This window comes from Ranitomeya imitator, chromosome 2 (assembly GCF_032444005.1).
Source record: "Ranitomeya imitator isolate aRanImi1 chromosome 2, aRanImi1.pri, whole genome shotgun sequence".
Lineage (NCBI taxonomy): Eukaryota > Metazoa > Chordata > Amphibia > Anura > Dendrobatidae > Ranitomeya > Ranitomeya imitator.
The window spans coordinates 393617621-393637773 of record NC_091283.1 but is presented as its reverse complement, the minus strand read 5'-3'; the positions used below and the strand labels follow the sequence as shown (position 1 = coordinate 393637773).

At 44.5% G+C, this 20153-nt stretch overlaps 1 protein-coding gene across 1 annotated transcript in view; it reads right to left on the bottom strand.

Annotated features, from left to right (window-relative positions):
* The window catches only part of LOC138666657 (zinc finger protein 850-like), a 137545-nt gene that overhangs the window by 105980 nt on the left and 11412 nt on the right, over positions 1 to 20153 (bottom strand). Inside the window, exon 6 of the mRNA XM_069754847.1 lies at positions 420 to 513. Within this exon, the coding sequence (XP_069610948.1) occupies positions 420 to 513 (94 nt within the window). The remainder of the gene's footprint in view (positions 1 to 419; positions 514 to 20153) is intronic.

Here is a 20153-nt window from a genome sequence, read left to right as displayed (position 1 = left end):
GCTTGGGGGCGTCTATGGGCTGGGCCACATCTGCGGCTGCAGCTGACCGTGACAGCTAATATTTTAAGGATAAAAAATGTATTTTGTACAAACCAGTGCAGCCTGTGGCTCACTAGTAATGTTTCTGCCTTCCATATCAGGGGTCCAGAGTTTGAATCTCCGGCACTGCCAAGCTTCAAAAGTAAATTTAGAGACATCCACAGTGATCGGTGCTATACAAGACTGTGTATACAGAATAGACAACCATACAAAATGTGAAAAAGTGTGTGTGTGTATTTTTTTTCTTTTATAGTTTAAGCAATTAAATCTTTTAGGGTAAAATCTGAAACAATAATCTGTATGAACAAACCCTAAAATATTCAACACAGAATTATGGAGAAGAATCTGTGACTTCTCTGCATTTAGTTGTTGCTACTGACCTTGGCGGTTATTTGTAGTAGGACTCTCCTCATTACACCGCTCATTACCCCTCACATGCGTCTCTGTCGTATTAATATGGGTCAGATGTTTACCCTGAAACAAAAGATTGCAAAAGTAAAAAAAAAAAAATGTAGAACTTGTATGAAATTATCTAAAAAAAAACAAACAACAGTAAAACAACATGGCAACTTGAGAGAGCATGCTCCGTGCTCCCCATCATCTCTGTGTATTGATCTTTTATCATAACTCTTAGTTTGATCAAATAACACTGCTCGGCACAGAAGGTTCACGTTTCTGTTACGCCCATAAATTCCTGCTGGCTACATCTTTCTAAGGCTGGAGTCACACACAACGTATAAAATACGGTCCATTTTTTTCAGACCATATAAGCAGAAATGTTCCCTGAACAGTGATCCGTATGTCATCTGTTGGCAGGGTGTGGCTGCGTATTTTGCGCATGTAAACCTCCGTATGGCATCCGTACAGTGAGATTTTCTCACCGGCTTGCAAAATGGACATTGATCCATTCTCTGGGCTCAAATATTCGTGAAAACATATATACAGGCATATATATATATATATATATATATATATATATATATATATATATATATACAGTGGGGCAAAAAAGTATTTAGTCAGTCAGCAATAGTGCAAGTTCCACCACTTAAAAAGATGAGAGGCGTCTGTAATTTACATCATAGGTAGACCTCAACTATGGGAGACAAACTGAGAAATAAAAATCCAGAAAATCACATTGTCTGTTTTTTTAACATTTTATTTGCATACTATGGTGGAAAATAAGTATTTGGTCAGAAACAAAATTTCATCTAAATACTTTGTAATATATCCTTTGTTGGCAATGACAGAGGTCAAACGTTTTCTGTAAGTCTTCACAAGGTTGCCACACACTGTTGTTGGTATGTTGGCCCATTCCTCCATGCAGATCTCCTCTAGAGCAGTGATGTTTTTGGCTTTTCGCTTGGCAACACGGACTTTCAACTCCCTCCAAAGGTTTTCTATAGGGTTGAGATCTGGAGACTGGCTAGGCCACTCCAGGACCTTGAAATGCTTCTTACGAAGCCACTCCTTTGTTGCCCTGGCGGTGTGCTTTGGATCATTGTCATGTTGAAAGACCCAGCCACGTTTCATCTTCAATGCCCTTGCTGATGGAAGGAGGTTTGCTCTCAAAATCTCACGATACATGGCCCCATTCATTCTTTCATGTACCCGGATCAGTCGTCCTGGCCCCTTTGCAGAGAAACAGCCCCAAAGCATGATGTTTCCACCACCATGCTTTACAGTAGGTATGGTGTTTGATGGATGCAACTCAGTATTCTTTTTCCTCCAAACACGACAAGTTGTGTTTCTACCAAACAGTTCCAGTTTGGTTTCATCAGACCATAGGACATTCTCCCAAAACTCCTCTGGATCATCCAAATGCTCTCTAGCAAACTTCAGACGGGCCCGGACATGTACTGGCTTAAGCAGTGGGATACGTCTGGCAGTGCAGGATCTGAGTCCATGGTGGCGTAGTGTGTTACTTATGGTAGGCCTTGTTACATTGGTCCCAGCTCTCTGCAGTTCATTCACTAGGTCCCCCCGCGTGGTTCTGGGATTTTTGCTCACCGTTCTTGTGATCATTCTGACCCCACGGGGTGGGATTTTGCGTGGAGCCCCAGATCAAGGGAGATTATCAGTGGTCTTGTATGTCTTCCATTTTCTAATTATTGCTCCCACTGTTGATTTCTTCACTCCAAGCTGGTTGGCTATTGCAGATTCAGTCTTCCCAGCCTGGTGCAGGGCTACAATTTTGTTTCTGGTGTCCTTTGACAGCTCTTTGGTCTTCACCATAGTGGAGTCTGGAGTCAGACTGTTTGAGGGTGTGCACAGGTGTCTTTTTATACTGATAACAAGTTTAAACAGGTGCCATTACTACAGGTAATGAGTGGAGGAAAGAGGAGCCTCTTAAAGAAGAAGTTACAGGTCTGTGAGAGCCAGAAATCTTGATTGTTAGTTTCTGACCAAATACTTATTTTCCACCATAATATGCAAATAAAATGTTAAAAAAACAGACAATGTGATTTTCTGGATTTTTTTTTCTCAGTTTCACTCCCATAGTTGAGGTCTACCTATGATGTAAATTACAGACGCCTGTCATCTTTTTAAGTGGTGGAACTTGCACTATTGCTGACTGACTAAATACTTTTTTGCCCCACTGTATATATATATATATATATGTAGTACAGACCAAAAGTTTGGACACCTTCTCATTTACAGATTTTTATGTATTTTCATACATAGTGGAGATAGTGGAGAAATATATTTCCCATTAGTAGATAATTTATGTAGTTCTGGGATACTTTTTCAAATGCGTGAAGGCCAGCTGTCACAGCTCTTTTGTCGAGTGTCCCAGGACCAGGGGCTCCTTCCCTGTCTCCAACGCTAGGGGTGCCCTACATCGCCCTGTTCCCCGGATTACATCTGATTGTGAAGACGCCGGGGCCACGTACCTAGCCTTAGCTCCTCAATCCGCCTTCAGTGTGTACCCCTCCCCCATCTAGGGAAGAGGGGATTAGCAGTGAATCGTAATTCACCAACCAGACTAACATGGTAATATGAACAGGGATAAAAGGAAAATATCAATCATACAAATATACACACACAAACAGAGGTATACACCAGGGAGCGGAGGATTGGGTCAAACCAATGTAGAAGGAGGGAAATTATCACAGACCCAAAACCTAGCAACAGTCTCAGAAAAATACACCAAATGCCTTCTGAAATAACAGCCAACAACCTCCGGCAATGCAGTAAAAGCTACCTCTGACCAGGATTGCTAACCAGGGCCCAGATTATATAGGAGATGGAAGTAGCTAACAGTGAATAGCTGGGCCTTAATGTAGGAAAGCTTTCAGGAGCTCTCAACTAAGCAGATTAACTCATACACTGCTAAAAGAAACCTGCACCATTTAATATGAAGGTGAAGTGCTTCTAATCAGTGCAGGAGTAAGAGAAATCAGATGCTGTGGTTTGGCTCTTCTCTGTAGCTGAAAGCCCGAGACACAGTTAACTTCTTGGTTAAGGCAGAGAGTGGTGTCATAAGAGACAAAAAACTGCGGGATAAATTGCCTGTAGAACTTGGAGAAACCCATGAAGTGCTGGATGGCATGCAGACCTTGAGGAAAGGGCCAGAATAGAACCGCAGAAACATTCTCTGGATTTATTTTGAGACATTGGTTAGAGACAGACAATATAGCAGAGAAAAGGCAAGGAGTTTTTTTCAAAGAGATATTTAGGCAATTTGGCAAACAAGTTATTCTCCCAGGGGCAATGCAGAACTTGATGGACGTATTCTCTTTGGGAGGGAAGATCAGGAGATAATATCAGGATATCATCCCAATACACAACCACAGAAACAAAGTGTGGGTCCCGGAAGATATTATTAACAAACTCCTGAAACATGGAAGATTCCTTACACAACACCTCTAAGTACATGACCTTTAGGTGACAGGGGTATTAACCCCTTCATGACCGGGGGATTTTTCGTTTTTCCGTGTTCGTTTTTCGCTCCCCTCCTTCCCAGAGCCATAACTTTTTTATTTTTCTGTCAATTTGGCCATGTGAGGGCTTATTTTTTGCGGGACCAGTTGTACTTTTGAACGACATCATTGGTTTTAGCATGTCGTGTACTAGAAAACGGGAAAAAAATTCCAAGTGCGGTGAAATTGCAAAAAAAGTGCAATCCCACATTGGTTTTTTGTTTGGCTTTTTTGCTAGGTTCACTAAATGCTAAAAATGACCTGCCATTATGATTCTCCAGGTCATTACGAGTTCATAGACACCAAACATGACTAGGTTATTTTTTATCTAAGTGGTGAAAAAAAATTCCAAACTTTGCTAAAAAAAAAAAAAAAAATTGCGCCATTTTCCGATACTCGTAGCGTCTCCATTTTTCGTGATCTGGCATCGGTTGAGGGCTTATTTTTTGCGAGCTGAGATGACGTTTTTAAAGATAGCATTTCGGTGCAGATACGTTCTTTTGATCGCCCGTTATTGCATTTTAATGCAATGTCGCGGCGACCAAAAAAACGTAATTCTGGAGTTTCAAATTTTTTTCCCACTACGCTGTTTAGCGATCAGGTTAATACTTTCTTTTAATTGATAGATCGGGCGATTCTGAGCGCGGCGATACCAAATATGCGTAGATTTGATTTTTTTTTATTGATTTATTTTGATTGGGGCGAAAGGGGGGTGATTTAAACTTTTATGTTTTTTTTATTTTTTTCACATTTTTTTAAACTTTTTTTTTTAACTTTTGCCATGCTTCAATAGCCTCCATGAGAGGCTAGAAGCAGGCATAGCACAATCGGCTCTGCTACATAGCAGCGATCTGCTGATCGCTGCTATGTAGCAGAATTGCACGTGTGCTGTGAGCGCCGACCACAGGGTGGCGCTCACAGCGACGGGCAATCAGTAACCATAGAGGTCTCAAGGACCTCTATGGTTACCATTCACAAGCATCGCCGACCCCCGATCATGTGACGGGGGTCGGCGATGACGTCATTTCCGGCCGCCCGGCCGGAAGCGGTAGTTAAATGCCGCTGTCTGCGTTTGACAGCGGCATTTAACTAGTTAATAGGTGCGGGCAGATCGCGATTCTGCCCGCGCCTATTACGGGCACATGTCAGCTGTTCAAAACAGCTGACATGTCCCGGCTTTGGTGCGGGCTCACCGCGGAGCCCTGCATCAAAGCAGGGGAGCCGGCATCGGACGGTATAGTACGTCCGATGCCGGTAAGGGGTTGAAGGCCGTCTACTAATCATTGCCCTTATGGAAACGAATCAAGATGTAAGCCCCAATTTAGAGAAGAAGATCTTAACTCCCTGGATTATGTCAAAAAGCTCAAAAATCAAAGAAAAAAGGGATATTTGTTCTTAATCATGATTTTGTTAAATCATCGATACTCTTTAAAAGGACAAAGGGAACCCTCCTTCTTGGTCACAAAGAAAAAAACCTAGGAGGAGAGGAGGACTTAAGAATAAATCCCTTGGATAAATTCTCTTGCATGGATTCAGACATGGTATGGGTCTCAGGTAGAGAAAGGGGATATATCTGGCTTCGAGGAGAAGTGCCAGGTAGGAGGTCAACTGGGCATACACATATTTGGCATCAACACGTCTGGAATGACCCAGCCTGTAAAACTGTCCCATTAGTTAACCCCTTCAACAAAAAACATTAGAACAATAAATAAAAAACAAGTTAATAAAAAAACTATGCTTTATCATCATACCACTGAACAAAAAGTGGAATAAAACACAATCAAAATGACGAATGTAAATAAAAATGGTATCTCTGAAAACATCATCTTATCCTGCAAAATACAAGCTGCCATACAGCTCTGTCTGCAGAAAAATAAAAAAGTTATAGCTCTCAAAAAAAAGAAATGCAAAAATAATGTTTTTGTGTAAAAGCCGAAAACATGACAAAACTATATAAGTGTAGTATTGCTGTAATCGTTAATTGTACTGACCCGAACAATAAAACTATGTTCACACTAGGCATTTTTTAATGTAAACATTCTGCTGCGTTTTACAGTACCAGCAAAGATTTCCGAAATCTCATGCACACCTTGGTATTTTTGTCATCAGCATTTTGTCCTCTGCATGATTTTTTGCACAATAGAGCATGTCACTTCTTTCAGCGATTTTCACTCATTAAAAGCAATAGGTGGTGAATAACACAGTTATCAGGTTTTGCAGAGCTTTTAAAGGTACCGTCACACTAAGCGACGCTGCAGCGATACCGACAACGATCCGGATCGCTGCAGCGTCGCTGTTTGGTCGCTGGAGAGCTGTCACACAGACAGCTCTCCAGCGACCAACGATGCCGGTAACCAGGGTAAACATCGGGTTACTAAGCGCAGGGCCGCGCTTAGTAACCCGATGTTTACCCTGGTTACCATCGTTAAAGTAAAAAAAACAACCACTACATACTTACCTACCGCTGTCTGTCCCTCGGCGCTGTGCTTCTCTGCTCTCGCTGTGAGCACAGCGGCCGGAAAGCAGAGCGGTGACGTCACCGCTCTGCTTTCCGGCTGCCCGGCACTCACAGCCAGACCAGAGAAGCAGAGCGCCGGGGACAGACAGCGGTAGGTAAGTATGTAGTGGTTGTTTTTTTACTTTAACGATGGTAACCAGGGTAAACATCGGGTTACTAAGCGCGGCCCTGCGCTTAGTAACTGTTAAATATTAATTATTCTTATTTTTATTCTGTACCGAGCACATTGTTTCTTGCTGACACTATCAAAAGCTATTTCTGTGTATGTAGCTCAGAGTATAAGTTAACTCCATATACAGAAGACACGTGATCAGTGTTGAACATATATAAACGTCTCTTAGGAGGGTGTGGGGGCTTTTGTCACGTGGGACGGTCACCTCCCTTCCTTCACCATCATTCTCCATGGACATGGGACAAGACACGAGGAACAACAGCTGTTAGCTACTCCATGCCATGATGAACTTCACACAGACAGATGACTTTTACCATTCTACCTTTTAAAGATGAGTAACAAGAAAAGCGCTGATATCTACACATGGACACTCTGTTTGTAATTGTTTCATCTACCTTTTATGTTTTCTGCAATTTGGTTTTTCTGTGGACTAGTCAATAAACCACTATACTTTCTTCAGAAAATCATGACATTTTTCTTTTAAGAATAACGCACCTGGTTAAGTCTTGATTAGATATTTTTGCTCGATAACGATTTTTAACAGTAACCCGATGTTTACCCTGGTTACCAGCGAAGACATCGCTGAATCGGTGTCACACACGCCGATTCAGCGATGTCAGCGGGAGAGCCAGCGACGAAATAAAGTTCTGGCCTTTCTTCCCCGACCAGCGACATCACAGCAGGGGCCTCATCGCTGCTGCCTGTCACACTGGACGATATCGCTAGCCAGGACGCTGCAACGTCACGGATCGCTAGCGATATCGTCTAGTGTGACGGTACCTTAATGAAAAGTAGAACAGTATGTGAAACCCGTTTATTTTTGTGATTTTCCCAGGTTTACCATCTTGTCTTGATTACCTGAGATGGCAGTTAGGATTAGTACAGTTTAATTAAACATTGGCTAATAAGGTGTGAAATTGGACAACACCTGAGCAACTCAATGGCAGGCCAAACTGTGAAAGTCTAAAGTGTCCTACAACTTAAAAGACGTGAATCCTTTTCTGACCAATGATGACAAAAGTATTCTCTGAGTGATACCTTTATTGGACAACCAGAAAATACTGGTTAGCCAATAAAGATATCACTACGAGAATACTTTTGTCATGATTGGGCAAAAAAGTATTGACATCAATTTTTCTGGCTAACACGGTACCACAATATAATTTGTTATTGTACATCGCTACAGCTTAATGAACTTCTAATGTCTTAGGTAAACTATTTCAGACCAATTTACCTTCCCCAGCTATCACATTTGTATGTGTATTTTTTCATAAACATATGTCTTTGCATTGGTGACCCGTGTTCATGGTTCTGTGGTGGAAGCAAAACTAAAGGTACCGTCACGTTTAGCGACGCTGCAGCGATACCGAAAACGATGTCGATCGCTGCAGCATCGCTGTGTGGTCGCTGGAGAGCTGTCACACAGACAGCTCTCCAGCGACCAACGATCCCGAAGTCCCCGGGTAACCAGGGTAAACATCGGGTTACTAAGCCCAGGGCCGTGCTTAGTAACCCGATGTTTACCCTGGTTACCAGTGTAAATGTAAAAAAAAACAAACACTACATACTTACATTCCTGTCGCGTCCCCCGGCTTTCTGCTTCCCTGCACTGTGTAAGTGCTGGCCGTAAAAGCAGAGTGGTGACGTCACCGCTGTAATTGCTTTACGGCCGGCCGGCCGGCGCTGACACAGGATGCAGGAGTGCAGGGAAGCAGAACGCCGGGGGGACGCCACAGACACTGGAATGTAAGTATGTAGTGTTTTTTTTTTACATTTACACTGGTAACCAGGGTAAACATCGGGTTACTAAGCGCGGCCCTGCGCTTAGTAACCCGATATTTACCCTGGTTACCAGTGAAGACATCGCTGGATCGGCGTCACACACGCCGATTCAGCGATGTCTGCGGGAGTCCAGCGACGAAATAAAGTTCTGGACTTTCTGCTCCGAGTCTCCGACCAACGATGTCACAGCAGGATCCAGATCGCTGCTGCGTGTCAAACACAACGATATCGCTAGCCAGGACGCTGCAACGTCACGGATCGCTAGCGATATCGTTGTGAAGTTGGTCAGTGTGACGGTACCTTAAACTTTGAGATCCTGAAAAACAAAGCAAAAAATGCACCAAAACCTGCGTTTTTGATGCTGCGTCATTCATGCTAAGAGTGCAAGTTTTGCTGCAGAAAAAAAAATGCTGAAAAAAAAACACCTAGCGTGAACATAACCTGTAGCAACCTTATCAATTTTACCACATGTGGAATGGCATAAAAACAAACAAACAAAATTCCTGAATTGCTGGTTTCTGTTAATTCTGCCTTCCAAAAATCATAATAGAAAGCAATCAAAAACTGTCAAGTGCCCAAATATGGCACCAATAAAACCATCAACTCATCCCAAACAAAAACAAGACCTCACGTAACTCTGTCAGCCGAAATATGGACAAATTGTAGCTATCAAAATATTGCATCTTTTAGTGTATGACAGCAGCGAAACATAAAAATACTATATAAATCTGGCATTGCCTTTCATCGCACCGACCCAAAGAATTAAGTCATCTAATCACTTATACTGTACAAGTGTAAAAAATAAATGAAACCAATTCTTCACCTGCTGTTGATTTGTTAATTCTACTTCCAAAGACCACAGTAAAGGTACCGTCACACTTAGCGACGCTGCAGCGATACCGACAACGATCCGGATCGCTGCAGCGTCGCTGTTTGGTCGCTGGAGAGCTGTCACACAGACCGCTCTCCAGCGACCAACGATGCCGGTAACCAGGGTAAACATCGGGTAACTAAGCGCAGGGCCGCGCTTAGTAACCCGATGTTTACCCTGGTTACCATCCTAAAAGTAAAAAAAAAACAACCACTACATACTTACCTACAGCTGTCTGTCCTCCAGCGCTGTGCTCTGCACTCCTCCTGTACTGTCTGTGTGAGCACAGCGGCCGGAAAGCAGAGCGGTGACGTCACCGCTCTGCTTTCCGGCTGACCGACGCTCACAGCCAGTACAGGAGGAGTGCAGAGCACAGCGCTGGAGGACAGACAGCTGTAGGTAAGTATGTACTGTTTGTTTTTTTTTACTTTTAGGATGGTAACCAGGGTAAACATCGGGTTACTAAGCGCGGCCCTGCGCTTAGTTACCCGATGTTTACCCTGGTTACCAGTGAAGACATCGCTGAATCGGTGTCACACACGCCGATTCAGCGATGTCTACAGGGAGTCCAGCGACCAAATAAAGTTCTGGACTTTCTTCCCCGACCAGCGACAGCACAGCAGGGGCCTGATCGCTGCTGCCTGTCACACTGGACGATATCGCTAGCGAGGACGCTGCAACGTCACGGATCGCTAGCGATATCGTCTAGTGTGACGGTACCTTAAGCCTTGGCACACATTTATACTGCGCTCTACGCTGAGCGCTTACACTGGGGTTTCTGTTTAAATCTCTGAAATACATAATTCAGATGGAACCCTGGGCAGAAGATTCCTCATAATGAGACAGATGAAGGCACTGTGGACGCTGTCTGTCTTTTTTGATTAGGAGTGCATAAAAGTGCTGTCGGACACAGTTTTGTGCACTTCCTAAAAACAGATGCACAGAATCACTGGGATACTTTGAATCAAATTGAGTCAAAGTTCAAAGTTATTACTACATAAAGTGACACTAATCAGCTTTTAAAACTGAGGCTGGGTCATTAATGCACAAAGTGGCTTGGTCCTTAAGGAGTTAAGCTTGCCTATATATAATTGTTTTCAAGAAATATGATATTCTATGCACACAGAACATTCATGTTAACAGTTGTTTGGTGCACTGTTGTGAATTCTGTTGTCGAACTCCCTCCTGTGGTCGTGAATGGTACTTCGGCGAGTTCTGTCTATGGGCTCCCTCTGGTGGCTATGAGTGAAGCTGCTGCTTCTGAGGTTCCTTACACAGGTGACGTGGTTTGTCCTTTGGTTGGCTGCTCTATTTAACTCCTCTCAGATCGTTACTCCATGCCAGCTGTCAATGTTTTTGCATTGGTTCAGTTCGCTCCTGGATCTCTCTGGTGACCTGCCTTCTCCTGCTGAAGCTAAGTTCCTGATAGTCATTATTTGTTCACTGTTTTCTTGTCCAGCTGGTTATCATGATTTTGTCTTGCTAGCTGGAAGCTCTGGGATGCAGGGTGGCCCCTTCGCACCGTGAGTCGGTGCGGAGGTCTTTTTGCACACTCTGCGTGGTCTTTTGTAGGTTTTTGTGCTGATCGCAAAGTTACCTTTCCTATCCTCTGTCTATCTAGTAAGTCTGGCCTCCCTTTGCTGAAACCTGTTTCATCTCTGCGTTTGTGACTTTCATCTTTACTCACAGTCAATATATGTGGGGGGCTTCCTTTACCTTTGGGAAATTTCTCTGAGGCAAGGTAGGCTTTATTTTCTATCTCTAGGGCTAGATAGTTCTTAGGCTGTGACGAGGCGCCTAGGTCTGGTCAGGAGCGCTCCACGGCTATTTCTAGTGTGTGTGATAGGATTAGGGATTGCGGTCAGCAGAGCTCCCACATCCCAGAGCTCGTCCTGTATGAGGTTTAACTATCAGGTCATTCCGGGTGCTCCTAACCACCAGGTCATAACAGTACAGCTGACCCAAAGTATTAAAGCATCTCAATAGAGGGATAAGAGAAGTTCTGAGACCATTTTTTTTTCTTTGCACTGTGTTTTATCTTTCTTTTCCCCTAAACCTTTGGGTGGTTCAGGACACAGGTGTAGATATGGACATTCAAGGTCTGTCCTCTTGTGTGGATCATCTCACTGCAAGGGTACAAAACATTCAAGATTTTGTGGTTCAGCATCCTATGTTAGAGCCTAGAATTCCTATTCCTGACTTATTTTCTGGGGATAGATCTAGGTTCTTGAATTTCAAAAATAATTGTAAACTGTTTCTAGCTTTGAAACCCCGCTCCTCTGGTGAACCCGTTCAACAGGTAAAAATCATTATTTCTTTGTTACGTGGTGATCCTCAAGACTGGGCATTTTCCCTTGCGCCAGGAGATCCTGCATTGCGTGATGTTGATGCGTTTTTTCTGGCGCTTGGATTGCTTTATGATGAACCAAATTCAGTGGATCAGGCAGAGAAAATCTTGCTGGCTTTGTGTCAGGGTCAGGATGAAGCGGAGGTGTACTGTCAGAAGTTTAGAAAGTGGTCTGTGCTTACTCAGTGGAATGAATGTGCCCTGGCGGCAATTTTCAGAAAGGGTCTTTCTGAAGCCCTTAAGGATGTCATGGTGGGATTTCCCACGCCTGCTGGTCTGAATGAGTCTATGTCTTTGGCCATTCAGATCGATCGGCACATGCGTGAGCGCAAAGCTGTGCACCATATGGCGGTATTCTCTGAGCATAGGCCTGAGCCTATGCAGTGTGATAGATTTCAAAAAACCTGATCTGCACATCCAAACATAGACACAGTGTGAACAGGTGCTGAACCCAGAGTCGCCAACTCGTATATAATCAAACAAATAGGGCAGCACACTGCAGCGCCAAAACATGCAAACTTGAAAACACGAAATTTTTTTAAACTGCATTACTGCACTAGAAATATGAAAAATGAGAGCTTTTAGCGCATAAAAATGGCCAATTTTATGTGTACCTCGTAGCCACGTTACGGCATCTCTCTTATACGAGGTCCTACTCTAAACCTACCTCTCTGAGAATAAACGTCTCCATCTGAATGGGTACATGTGAAACCTCTCCTTGGACTCAAATTCTCTCTCACTGTGGAGGGGTATTGGACCTACTATAATTAAAACACCTGAAGCTAGGAGGCAGGGAGTGCACGATCAGAAGGCTAGAGAATACATTTCAAAAAACCTGATCTGCACATCCAAACATAGACACAGTGTGAACAGGTGCTGAACCCAGAGTCGCCAACTCGTATATAATCAAACAAATAGGGCAGCACACTGCAGCGCCAAAACATGCAAACTTGAAAACACTAAATTTTTTTAAACTGCATTACTGCACTAGAAATATGAAAAATGAGAGCTTTTAGCGCATAAAAATGGCCAATTTTATGTGTACCTCGTAGCCACGTTACGGCATCTCTCTTATACGAGGTCCTACTCTAAACCTACCTCTCTGAGAATAAACGTCTCCATCTGAATGGGTACATGTGAAACCTCTCCTTGGACTCAAATTCTCTCTCACTGTGGAGGGGTATTGGACCTACTATAATTAAAACACCTGAAGCTAGGAGGCAGGGAGTGCACGATCAGAAGGCTAGAGAATACATTTCAAAAAACCTGATCTGCACATCCAAACATAGACACAGTGTGAACAGGTGCTGAACCCAGAGTCGCCAACTCGTATATAATCAAACAAATAGGGCAGCACACTGCAGCACCAAAACATGCAAACTTGAAAACACGAAATTTTTTTAAACTGCATTACTGCACTAGAAATATGAAAAATGAGAGCTTTTAGCGCATAAAAATGGCCAATTTTATGTGTACCTCGTAGCCACGTTACGGCATCTCTCTTATACGAGGTCCTACTCTAAACCTACCTCTCTGAGAATAAACGTCTCCATCTGAATGGGTACATGTGAAACCTCTCCTTGGACTCAAATTCTCTCTCACTGTGGAGGGGTATTGGACCTACTATAATTAAAACACCTGAAGCTAGGAGGCAGGGAGTGCACGATCAGAAGGCTAGAGAATACATTTCAAAAAACCTGATCTGCACATCCAAACATAGACACAGTGTGAACAGGTGCTGAACCCAGAGTCGCCAACTCGTATATAATCAAACAAATAGGGCAGCACACTGCAGCGCCAAAACATGCAAACTTGAAAACACGAAATTTTTTTAAACTGCATTACTGCACTAGAAATATGAAAAATGAGAGCTTTTAGCGCATAAAAATGGCCAATTTTATGTGTACCTCGTAGCCACGTTACGGCATCTCTCTTATACGAGGTCCTACTCTAAACCTACCTCTCTGAGAATAAACGTCTCCATCTGAATGGGTACATGTGAAACCTCTCCTTGGACTCAAATTCTCTCTCACTGTGGAGGGGTATTGGACCTACTATAATTAAAACACCTGAAGCTAGGAGGCAGGGAGTGCACGATCAGAAGGCTAGAGAATACATTTCAAAAAACCTGATCTGCACATCCAAACATAGACACAGTGTGAACAGGTGCTGAACCCAGAGTCGCCAACTCGTATATAATCAAACAAATAGGGCAGCACACTGCAGCGCCAAAACATGCAAACTTGAAAACACGAAATTTTTTTAAACTGCATTACTGCACTAGAAATATGAAAAATGAGAGCTTTTAGCGCATAAAAATGGCCAATTTTATGTGTACCTCGTAGCCACGTTACGGCATCTCTCTTATACGAGGTCCTACTCTAAACCTACCTCTCTGAGAATAAACGTCTCCATCTGAATGGGTACATGTGAAACCTCTCCTTGGACTCAAATTCTCTCTCACTGTGGAGGAGAGGTTTCACATGTACCCATTCAGATGGAGACGTTTATTCTCAGAGAGGTAGGTTTAGAGTAGGACCTCGTATAAGAGAGATGCCGTAACGTGGCTACGAGGTACACATAAAATTGGCCATTTTTATGCGCTAAAAGCTCTCATTTTTCATATTTCTAGTGCAGTAATGCAGTTTAAAAAAATTTCGTGTTTTCAAGTTTGCATGTTTTGGCGCTGCAGTGTGCTGCCCTATTTGTTTGATTATGCAGTGTGATAGGACTTTGACCAGAGCTGAACGGCAAGAACACAGACGTCGGAATGGGCTATGCGGAGTTATATAAAGGAATCCTTGGAGAAGGGTCATATTCGTCCGTCGTCGTCACCATTGGGAGCAGGGTTCTTTTTTGTGGCCAAGAAGGATGGTTCTTTGAGACCTTGTATTGATTACCGCCTTCTTAATAAGATCACAGTTAAATTTCAGTATCCTTTGCCGCTGCTGTCTGATTTATTTGCTCGGATTAAGGGGGCTAGTTGGTTCACAAAGATAGATCTTCGTGGTGCGTATAATCTTGTGCGAATTAAACAGGTTGATGAATGGAAAACGGCATTTAATACGCCCGAGGACCATTTTGAGTACCTGGTAATGCCATTCGGGCATTCTAATGCTCCATCTGTGTTTCAGTCCTTCATGCATGACATCTTCCGAGAGTACCTGGATAGATTCATGATTGTATATTTGGATGACATTTTGGTCTTTTCGGATGATTGGGAATCTCATGTGAAGCAGGTCAGAATGGTGTTCCAGGTCCTTCGTGCTAATTCCTTGTTTGTGAAGGGGTCAAAGTGTCTCTTTGGAGTTCAGAAGGTTTCATTTTTGGGTTTCATTCTTTCCCCTTCTACTATCGAGATGGACCCTGTTAAAGTTCAGGCCATTTACGATTGGACTCAGCCGACATCTGTGAAGAGCCTGCAGAAGTTCCTGGGCTTTGCTAATTTTTATCGTCGCTTTATCGCTAACTTTTCCAGTGTTGCTAAGCCGTTGACTGATTTGACCAAGAAAGGTGCTGATGTGGTCAATTGGTCCTCTGTGGCTGTAGAGGCTTTTCAGGAGTTGAAGCGTCGTTTGGCTTCTGCCCCTGTGTTGTGCCAGCCAGATGTTTCGCTCCCTTTTCAGGTGGAGCTTGATGCTTCTGAAATTGGAGCAGGGGCTGTTTTGTCGCAAAGAAGTTCTGATGGCTCGGTGATGAAACCCTGTGCCTTCTTTTCTAGAAAATTCTCGCCTGCTGAGCGCAATTATGATGTGGGCAATCGGGAGTTGTTGGCCATGAAGTGGGCATTCGAGGAGTGGCGACATTGGCTTGAGGGAGCTAAACATCGCGTGGTGGTCTTGACGGATCACAAGAATTTAACTTATCTCGAGTCTGCCAAACGGTTGAATCCTAGACAGGCTCGATGGTCGCTCTTTTTCTCCCATTTTGATTTTGTGGTTTCATACCTTCCGGGATCTAAGAATGTGAAGGCTGACGCCCTGTCAAGGAGTTTTGTGCCTGACTCTCCGGGTGTTCCGGAGCCGGCAGGTATTCTTAAAGAAGGGGTAATTTTGTCTGCCATTTCCCCTGATTTGCGGCGTGTGCTGCAAAAGTTTCAGGCTGATAGACCTGACCGTTGTCCTACGGAGAAACTGTTTGTCCCTGATAGATGGACCAGTAGAGTTATCTCGGAGATTCATTGTTCAGTATTGGCTGGTCATCCTGGAATCTTTGGTACCAGAGATTTGGTGGCTAGATCCTTTTGGTGGCCTTCTTTGTCACGGGATGTGCGTTCTTTTGTGCAGTCCTGTGGCATTTGTGCTCGGGCTAAGCCCTGCTGTTCTCGTGCCAGTGGGTTGCTTTTGCCCTTGACGATTCCGAAGAGGCCCTGAACGCATATTTCCATGGATTTTATTTCGGATCTTCCTGTTTCTCAAAAGATGTCGGTCATTTGGGTGGTTTTGTGATCGCTTCTCTAAGATGGTCCATTTGGTACCCTTATCTAAACTGCCTTCCTCCTCTGATTTGGTGCCATTGTTTTTCCAGCATGTGGTTCGTTTGCATGGCATTCCAGAGAACATCGTCTCGGACAGAGGTTCCCAGTTTGTTTCGAGGTTTTGGCGGTCCTTTTGCGCTAAGATGGGCATTGATTTGTCTTTTTCTTCGGCTTTCCATCCTCAGACTAATGGCCAAACCGAACGAACTAATCAGACTTTGGAGACATATCTGAGATGCTTTGTTTCTGCTGATCAGGATGATTGGGTGTCTTTCTTGCCTTTGGCTGAGTTCGCCCTTAATAATCGGGCCAGCTCGGCTACTTTAGTTTCTCCTTTTTTCTGTAATTCTGGTTTCCATCCTCGTTTCTCTTCAGGGCAGGTTGAGCCTTCGGACTGTCCTGGTGTGGATGCGGTGGTGGACAGGTTGCAGCAGATTTGGACTCATGTGGTGGACAATTTGACATTGTCCCAGGAGAAGGCTCAACGTTTCGCTAACCGCCGGCGTTGAGTTGGTCCCCGACTTCGTGTTGGGGATTTGGTTTGGTTGTCATCTCGTCACGTTCCTATGAAGGTTTCCTCTCCTAAGTTTAAGCCTCGTTTCATTGGACCATATAAGATTTCTGAAGTTCTTAATCCTGTGTCATTTCGTTTGGACCTTCCAGCTTCTTTTGCCATCCATAATGTGTTCCATAGGTCGTTGTTGCGGAGATACGTGGCGCCTATGGTTCCCTCCGTTGATCCTCCTGCCCCGGTGTTGGTCGAGGGGGAGTTGGAGTATGTGGTGGAGAAGATTTTGGATTCTCGTGTTTCGAGATGGAAACTCCAGTACCTGGTCAAGTGGAAGGGTTATGGTCAGGAAGATAATTCCTGGGTTTTTGCCTCTGATGTTCATGCTGCCGATCTTGTTCGTGCCTTTCATTTGGCTCATCCGGATCGGCCTGGGGGCTCTGGTGAGGGTTCGGTGACCCCTCCTCAAGGGGGGGGGTACTGTTGTGAATTCTGTTGTCGAACTCCCTCCTGTGGTCGTGAATGGTACTTCGGCGAGTTCTGTCTATGGGCTCCCTCTGGTGGCTATGAGTGAAGCTGCTGCTTCTGAGGTTCCTTACACAGGTGACGTGGTTTGTCCTTTGGTTGGCTGCTCTATTTAACTCCTCTCAGATCGTTACTCCATGCCAGCTGTCAATGTTTTTGCATTGGTTCAGTTCGCTCCTGGATCTCTCTGGTGACCTGCCTTCTCCTGCTGAAGCTAAGTTCCTGATAGTCATTATTTGTTCACTGTTTTCTTGTCCAGCTGGTTATCATGATTTTGTCTTGCTAGCTGGAAGCTCTGGGATGCAGGGTGGCCCCTTCACACCGTGAGTCGGTGCGGAGGTCTTTTTGCACACTCTGCGTGGTCTTTTGTAGGTTTTTGTGCTGATCGCAAAGTTACCTTTCCTATCCTCTGTCTATCTAGTAAGTCTGGCCTCCCTTTGCTGAAACCTGTTTCATCTCTGCGTTTGTGACTTTCATCTTTACTCACAGTCAATATATGTGGGGGGCTTCCTTTACCTTTGGGAAATTTCTCTGAGGCAAAGTAGGCTTTATTTTCTATCTCTAGGGCTAGATAGTTCTTAGGCTGTGACGAGGCACCTAGGTCTGGTCAGGAGCGCTCCACGGCTATTTCTAGTGTGTGTGATAGGATTAGGGATTGCGGTCAGCAGAGCTCCCACATCCCAGAGCTCGTCCTGTATGAGGTTTAACTATCAGGTCATTCCGGGTGCTCCTAACCACCAGGTCATAACAGTGCACACACACACACCACACACACACAATCGAGTGCTGTCGGCCTGTCTACAGGTTATTATACGACAGCAAATAACTTTGTATAGCGGGTCGATGGTCATTTAATGGCCTTGATTCTCCACTGTAAGTACTACCTCAGACCCAGAGGCACCATATACAGTGACGAGCAAAAGGGTAAGAATGTTTTGAACTTTTGACTTTCAGGCTCAATATCTCACCATCCACTACTGCCTTGTTTGTGAGACTACCATCATTTTACAGACAATCATCTTGGCTATCTCATACATAAATTTGACTTGCAACCACACTACTCAAAAAGGTAAATAACACAATTTAACTCCAAGTCAATCACACTTCTGTGAAATCAACCTGTCCAGTTATGAAGCAACATCGATTGTAAATCAATTTCTCCTGCTATTGTGCAAATGGAACAGACAACAGGTAGAAATGATGGGCAATTAGCATCACAACCCCTATAAAGAAGTGGTTTTGCAGGTGATGACCACAGACCATTTCTCTGTTCTCATCCTTTTTAGCTGTTTTGGTCAATATTTCATTTGGTCATTGTTCTCTCCCGTAGAGGTAGCATGAGGCAGTGTCTTCAACCCACAAAAGGTTGCTCAGGTAGTGCAGATCATCCAGGATGGCGAGCTAGAGCAAGAAGGTTAGCTGTGTCTATCAGCACATTGTCCAAAGTATGGAGAAGATATCAGCAGACAGGGCAGTACACTCGGAGACATGGAGTGGGCCATAAGAGGGCAACAACCCAGCATCAGGAAAGCTACCTCCTCCTTTGCGCAAGGAGGAGCAGCGCCAGAACCCTGCCAAATGACCTCCAGCAGGCCACTAACATGCATGTGTCTGCTCAAACTGTCAAAAACAAACTCCATGAGGGTGGTATGAGGGCCCGATGTCCACAAATGGGTGTTGAGCTTACAGCACAATACCGTGCAGGGCGATTGGCAGATTCAACATTGGTGCCCTGTACACTTCACAAATGAGAGCAGGTGCACACTGAGCACATGTGACAGAGTCTAGAGAGGCCGCGGAGAATGTTCTGCTGCAACATTTCCAGCATGACTGGTTTGGAAGTGAGTCAGTAATGGTGTGGGAGGCATTTCTTTGGAGGTCTGCACACCTCTCCATGTGCTAGTCAGAGGTACCCTGACTGTTATTAAGTACAGAGTTGAGATCTTCAGACCCATTGTGAGAGCATAGGACAAGCTCTGAGACGTGGGAACTCTGCTGACCGCAATCCCTAATCCTATCATACCACACTAGAGGTAGCCGTGGATTGCTCCTAACGCTCCCTATGCAACTCGGCACAGCCTGAGAAACTAGCTAGCCCTGAAGATAGAAAAATAAGCCTACCTTGCCTCAGAGAAATTCCCCAAAGGAAAAGGCAGCCCCCCACATATAATGACTGTGAGTAAGATGAAAATACAAACACAGAGATGAAATAGATTTTAGCAAAGTGAGGCCCGACTTACTGAATAGACCGAGGATAGGAAAGATAGCTTTGCGGTCAGCACAAAAACCTACAAACAACCACACAGAGGGGGCAAAAAGACCCTCCGCACCGACTAACGGTACGGAGGTGCTCCCTCTGCGTCTCAGAGCTTCCAGCAAGCAAGAAAAACCAATATAGCAAGCTGGACAGAAAATATAGCAAACAAAAGTAACACAAGCAAAACTTAGCTTATGCAGGGCAGACAGGCCACAAGAACAATCCAGGAGAGAGCTAGACCAATACTGGAACATTGACTGGAGGCCAGGAACAAAGAACTAGGTGGAGTTAAATAGAGCAGCACCTAACGACTTAACCTCGTCACCTGAGGAAGGAAACTCAGAAGCCGCAGCCCCACTCACATCTACCAGAGGAAGCTCATAGACAGAACCAGCCGAAGTACCACTCATGACCACAGGAGGGAGCTTGACCACAGAATTCACAACAGTACCCCCCCCTTGAGGAGGGGTCACCGAACCCTCACCAGAGCCCCCAGGCCGACCAGGATGAGCCAAATGAAAGGCACGAACCAGATCGGCAGCATGAACATCAGAGGCAAAAACCCAGGAATTATCTTCCTGACCATAACCCTTCCACTTAACCAGGTACTGGAGTTTCCGTCTCGAAATACGAGAATCCAAAATCTTCTCCACTATATACTCCAACTCCCCCTCAACCAAAACCGGGGCAGGAGGATCAACGGATGGAACCACAGGTGCCACGTATCTCCACAA